The sequence below is a fragment of the Physella acuta genome, unplaced genomic scaffold (genome assembly GCF_028476545.2).
Source record: "Physella acuta isolate Inbredline_101_S28 unplaced genomic scaffold, ASM2847654v3 ptg000688l, whole genome shotgun sequence".
Taxonomy (NCBI): Eukaryota; Metazoa; Mollusca; class Gastropoda; family Physidae; genus Physella; species Physella acuta.
Window position 1 is genome coordinate 399,311 of NW_026732207.1, and position 6,794 is coordinate 406,104.

Sequence of the window (6,794 nt, forward strand, 5' to 3'; positions counted from 1 at the left end):
AAAGTCTAAAATAAATACACGATTGGTACCGTGTTAGTGAAAACTTTTTTTCTAGTTCCGCCACTGCACATGACACATACAAATTGCAACACAGCCACTTACACGATGACTAGAAAGAAGCGCAACGGGAAAAAACGCAAATAAATGCGCAACGGAAAAAGCGCAAACAGAAAAACATCGCATACAGAAAAAAGCGCATAAAGAAATTTGCGCACACAGAAAAATGCGCAAACAGAAAAATGTGCAACCAGAAAAAAGCGCAAACAGAAAAGCGCACACTGAAATATGAAAATTCATTGACAAATGTTACATCTCTTGCGACAGTCTTAATTAGTGCGTTGGGCTTGTATGAAAACTCACTTCGAACTAACTCAATTACATGCTATTTATGTCCATGGTAGTTTCTTTCTTCGTTTTAGAAATAAGTTACGGGCTATTAAACAATTCTATGCAATTCCTATTGCAACATTTTCGGTTTTGTTTAAGAACAGTGTGGTCTGCTATTTTCGGATCCTCGTATCTCAAATTGGTCTCGTATTTCAAAATAAAAAAAAATCGACGCAGCGAATCTCGAAAATCTCGTAATATATTATATCTACCTGAGGCCGTTGAATGTATCTGAGTCCTCCCAACTCTGATGGGTTCCTGACATTACGTTATGGAAAGTAAACACTTTTGAGGATAGTGTTGACCACAATATCTTTCTTCTTCTTCTTCTTCGTTCTTAATTTTTGTGTTGGAAGGGATCCCCCTCCAACACAATTAAGGATGCGTGTCAACTGGTTATGCGCCTTTGAGGCCATTGACTCCGTTTTAGTCTGCTTTTCTTTTTGGATTTGCTTCCATAGCCTTTGTCCAACCAAGAATAAACTACAAGGCAGCAGTGTGTTTGACTTTGGAGTTGTCTCTCCTAGAAGATTGGCTGTCCTTAGCTAACGAGCCTCATCTGCCCTAGACTAGGGGTCGGCAACCTTTTCCGACGGAAGAGCCAAAATATGCAATTTACAAAATTTACCAGTTCTTAAAGAGACACAAACGTTTTTTTTTTCAATATTTAGGTTTAGGTGTATATGCATATATATATAAATAAATAAATAAATATATATATATATATATATATATATATATATATATATATAATTTAAATATATAGCTTTAAATATAAAATAATATTTATTCATAGTTTTTAAAAATGCACATGTTTCGCACAATACATATTATAGTATTTAAAAAAAAATTTATAAAATTAGTAATCCAAAAATATAGCTATAATCATTAAATATTTACATTAGTTACATCAATGGGAGCATTGACCTTTCATGCCGTTTGAAAGTTTGTTTAAATCTGGCTCATAACTTCTTGTTTTAAGTTTTAAGCACGCCTCTAGATTTGTATTTGTTAGTTGCCTTCTTACTTAACTTGTTATTATATTCATGTAAGAGAACTCTTGCGAGCACGAATATCTTGACCTAAAGATCATCAGCACTCCCGATGTCAACTTCTCCACGTTACTATACCATCTTGCAAGACTATTCCATGCGTCACATATGAGTGCCTCCACTCACGATATTTCTTTTACAGCTGTCCAGTTGTGCAACGTAACCTGCATGTTTTACTGGACCTTCAACTACTTTTACTTACTCTTGAGTTCTGTGAATTTTCCTCTCCACAAATGAGTCGTTTTTAAATCCAGCAATTGCATTTAAAGCAAAACAGCATAAATTTTAAATAGCTCAAAGTTAATCTCATTTGTTTTTGTGTTGAGAGAGTCTACCATGAACGTCAAAGTACTTGCATTTGTTTTGAATTGCTCTCAGTGAATCCATCCTTCGTTTTGTTTGCTGTAATGCTGAAGCAATTCATGCTAATCGTTGCATTGGTTTCATAAAATATTAATTTTCAGATTTTTCGAAATCAAGTAATTTACCACTCTCCGTGTCGTTAGCAAAAAAAAAAGTAATTTATTTTCGAAACATCCACTTCTCAAGCAAGGCATAGGCTGAGTTTTCCTTTCCTTGTAGTTTAACATTTAGCTAATTTAGTTTCTTTGTGATATCCATCATATAGTTGAATGTTTCAATTCGGGATAAACAATTTAATAGGAAGTACATTGAAAATAGGGTGTACCTATATAGTTGAATGTTTCAATTCGGGATGAACAATTTAATAGGAAGTACATTGAAAATAGGGTGTACCTATATATTCTAATAGAATAGCGAGAGTTTGTTTAAATTTATAATTATTTAATTCATTACCAAGTGTTGTATAACAATATTTTTGATGAGTTTTGAAAATAACATAATAATTATTAATATTTGTGCATGGAGCCGAAGAGCCGCAACTTGACATAAAAGAACCGCGTGCGTCTAGCGAGCCGCAGGTTGCCGACCCCTGCCCTAGACAATATCTTTTAATTTGGTGAGGTCCAAAAGGTGAATTCTAGCTTATCTGCCCGATGAAACTCCAAGTTCGAAACAGTAATTTTCTTGATAATATATATATATATATATATATATATATATATATATATATATATATATATATATATATATATATATATATATATATATGGTTCCATGACAAATGATCTCAGGACAAATGATCTCAGACAAAATATCTCAGACAAAATATCTCACGGACAAATGATCTCAGGACAAATGATCTCAGGACAAATGATCTCAAGGACAAATGATCTCACGGACAAAAGATACCAGGACAAAATATATCAGGACAAATGATACCATGGACAAATGATCTCAGACAAAATATCTCAAACAAAATATCTCACAGCGAAATTTTAATAGTATTTACGATGATTTTAGTTGAACTTTTTTTTATTGACTGTTAATATGGTTTTGTTTACTTTTTTACGTATAAATAATTGTGAATAAAATAAATTAGTGAAACCTAACAAAACAACAAAAGGTGTATTAAGCAATTGTAGTAGCATTTGATTTGAAAAAAATAAAAATTAAAACAAACTTTTTCTGTTAGCCTGAAATGTATAATAAATGATAATGTATAAAACAAAATAACGGTCGCCATACAACATTAATGTTCAAAACACGCGAAATAGTTTTCAAAAATGTGAATGGGTCTTCGGGTTTGTAACGTAAAACTATTGTTTTTATTGCATAATCAACACAAACATAACGTGTAAGTTTCTTTTCTGGTAGGTACATCGTTATGATCACACCTCTCCAATACTATGTGATCATGTATTGTGTGAACTCTTGCTCGACATGTCCTAATTTCACATTTCCAAATATCTTTGCCTGCTTATGGCAAACATAAATTCACCAGAAACTAATGTCCTGATACCTTTCTTCGAGGTAACGAAAGAGACCATAGCAAAGCAATCACCATTAATTCTGCTTTGTTTGATGCTCACTACGAAATACTTAGCTCCGCGATGACCGCTGTCGTTTAAATAAGCATTAGTCACCTGATCACTAAGGTGTGACCGGCGCATAACAATGGACTTTATATGCTAGTTGTATTGTCCATGGAGGGCGGATGTCTTTCCCTTAAGGCATGTCTCTGCCATCAAAGCGGGCGGCCACCTTGATCCCAAGATGTGTCTTTATTGTTATTCCATCCTCTTTGATCTAGTTTCGTCCACCTGACATGATAGAATTGTCTCATGTTTGGCAAGCCCACCAGAGGCGTAGCGACCCTTCCCGGCGCCCGGCGACAAACTTTCGATTTGCCCCCCCCCCCCTCAAACTTTCGATTTGCACCCCACCCGAGTTTTCCATTTTGCACCCCCCCCCCTCAAACTTTCGATTTACACCACCCTCAACCTTTCAATTTATCTTTCCAACCCATTTTGGCGCCCCCTAAGGTCGGCGCCCGGTGACTTATGCCCCCCCCCCTCGCTACGCTACTGAAGCCCACCTACGCCGTCTATCAAAATTATTTCTTTAATCTTGGTATACCATATTACAAATACTAACCTTAAAATGTTTAGTGCAATATGACAAATTGATACGGCAATCATTTCTTACAATTAATATATAGGCCTAAAAACTGTATTAAACATAGTAAACAAAACCATATGACAGTCAAAAAAAAAAATTCAGATCAATTAAAATCATCCAATACACCATTGAAATTTAGGTGTGGGATATTTTGTCTGAGATATTTTGTCCGTGGTATTATTTGTCTTGATATATTTTGTCCTGGTATCTTTTGTCCGTGAGATCATTTGTCCTTGAGATCATTTGTCCTGAGATTATTTGTCTTGAGATCATTTGTCCGTGAGATATTTTGTCTGAGATATTTTGTCTGAAATCATTTGTCCTGAGATCATTTGTCCTGTCACCATATATATATATATATATATATATATATATATATATATATATATATATATATATATATATATATACTAGCGTACCCGTCCCGCGCGTTGCTGCGGTCTTAAAGTTTAAAAAAAAATTAAAGAAACACATTATGAAAGGTATGGTGCCATTAAATATACATTTTTATTGAAAATGAAAATTATCAATCATTTTAAAAAGGAAGTATTATTACATTCAATTTACATTTTCAAAAATGTATAAATCAATTTTCTACGTAACAACGGTATAATATTCAATGTACATTTTTACTATAAAATATTTACCATTCTAATATGGAAATATGATTAACATTCACTTAACATATAAATTGAAGCGTATATAGTGTTTTAATATAAACATATGAACATTCAGTGTACTTTATTGAAACATATTCACTACTTTTATATACAAATATGATTAACATTCACATTAATTTGTTTCAATGATGAAACCATTTAATTCAATCTGTTTATTCGAGCGCCTGTGGATATACAATGTTTTTTGTTTTGTCTTCTGGCACGTATACGTATAAATCTGAAGATTTTCCCACGCGTGAGCAAGCAACATATAATTGCCCATGTGAGAAACACGGGTTCTGCAAGTTTAAACCACATACTTGCAGGGATCGGCCTTGCGCTTTATTTATAGTCATGGCAAAAGCCAGGCGTACTGGAAATTGTAAGCGTTTAAAATCAAACGGCATGTCTGTTGGAATACGTGGCAACAACACATGTTCACCCTTGAATTTTCCAGTCAAGATAGTTGCTTCAATGATATTCTGCATCATTTTTTGACTGCAAGTCTTGTACCGTTGCACAGTCGTGGTGGATTTATATTTCTAAGGAGAATGATAGGCGCACCAAGTTTCAGACTTAATATATGCGGTGGCATACCTGGCAAATCCAATGAATTTAAGAATTCTGTCGGATAACTGACAACTTCGTCTTGATTTATCACAGTGTCGATTGACTTGTACGTTGTTTCTTCTCCTGGTATTCTCTTTTGAATGGTGAAATTCATGTCGTTGACATCGCTGTTTGTAGCAGCTAATTTGGCACGTTCACTAAGCCACTGATGGTTTTCAAACTTCTGTGAGATATTTGTGAAAACCTTTTCAATTAAGTCGTCTTGACTTGATGTCATGTTGCAAAAGTTTTCTGGCAACGCGATATATTGTGACGATCTGTCAACTGCCATCTTCCCATTCCCAATATCCAGCTATTGTTTTGCGAAACGTTCGGCGGATGCATCATTTTGAAGTTGAACACGCATGTTGGTTTTCAAGGTTAATTTCTTTACATGTCTCCATAGAACAGATGATTTGAGACATGCATTAAGCTCATCAGCCGGTGTTGAACGTGGTATAACTGGCAGAGTTTGTCTAAAATCACCCGACAATAAAATGAGTGCTCCGCCAAAGGGCTGCCCATTATCCCTCAAATCTTGAAGTGTGCGATCAAGAGCTTCCAATGCTTTTTTGTGCGCCATAGTGCATTCGTCCCATATGATCAACTCACATGTTTGGAGAACCTTGCCCATTCTAGAATTTTTGGTGATATTGCATGTTGGCGTCTCGATGGAATGCAAATTCAACGGTAATTTTAGGGCTGAATGTGCTGTTCGACCACCATCTAAAAGTGTTGCTGCAATTCCAGATGATGCAATTGCCAAGGCAATTTTATTTCTTGATCTTATCGTTGCCAAAATGATTGAAATAAGAACAGTTTTGCCTGTGCCTCCAGGTGCATCTATAAAGTACAATCCTCCGCTTTGATTTGTAACTGCTTGCATGATTGTGTCATATACAATACGTTGTTCTGGAACCAATTTTGGTAGATTCCTTTCAACAAACGCACCCAAATCATTGACGTCGAAGTCGTTTTCACATTGCAAATCACGATCATATGAGTTATTTGCAGATCGATTTGGTGCACACATTCCCAATTGCACCAATCCTTTGTTAGCGATTGACAAACATATATCCTCGATCGAAAGCAGCGCCTTATTATACACCATTGGTGTAAATTGCATACTGGGATTCGTGCTTGGCAAACGACGTAAGATGTCTTCACTCATCCAATCTTTGTGTTTTTCCCAAAGATCTTTTGGATTGGAAGGGAAACATGTTGTCAATATTATTGCAAATAACGTACGCATTTGTTGTGGCTGAGCAGTATTTGATGCATCAGCGAGTGCTGTGTCCCAATGGGCATCGTTTTCAAGAAGATGAAGTTTTTGGCAAGCTTTTCGATAGGTCTCACATTCTGCATCATTTACTGTTTTCAGTTCTTGAAATGATTTCGGCCCACGTACGTTAACTAACAATAATCTCAAGTAAAAACATTCTTGATTATTTGGGTGGACGGTATAGAGACGGCCTAACGTATCAGACAAATATAAATTGTGATGTCCTGCAACGGGTTTGCCCTGTGTTCGTCGTTGGAACTTTTT

The 6,794-nt window shown here is 35.4% G+C and overlaps 1 protein-coding gene across 1 annotated transcript; it reads right to left on the bottom strand.

The window, feature by feature from the left end:
• Positions 1–5,126: 5,126 nt before the first annotated feature.
• LOC131949308 (uncharacterized) lies at positions 5,127–5,486 on the bottom strand. The gene has a single exon (XM_059311126.1). It carries the CDS (start codon positions 5,484–5,486, stop codon positions 5,127–5,129), a length of 360 nt encoding a protein of 119 aa, XP_059167109.1.
• Positions 5,487–6,794: the final 1,308 nt, after the last annotated feature.

What these genes read in the sequence shown, in the direction of transcription:
- LOC131949308 (XM_059311126.1), bottom strand. Translation starts at nt 5,486, where the DNA reads ATGACATCAAGTCAAGACGACTTAATTGAAAAGGTTTTCACAAATATC.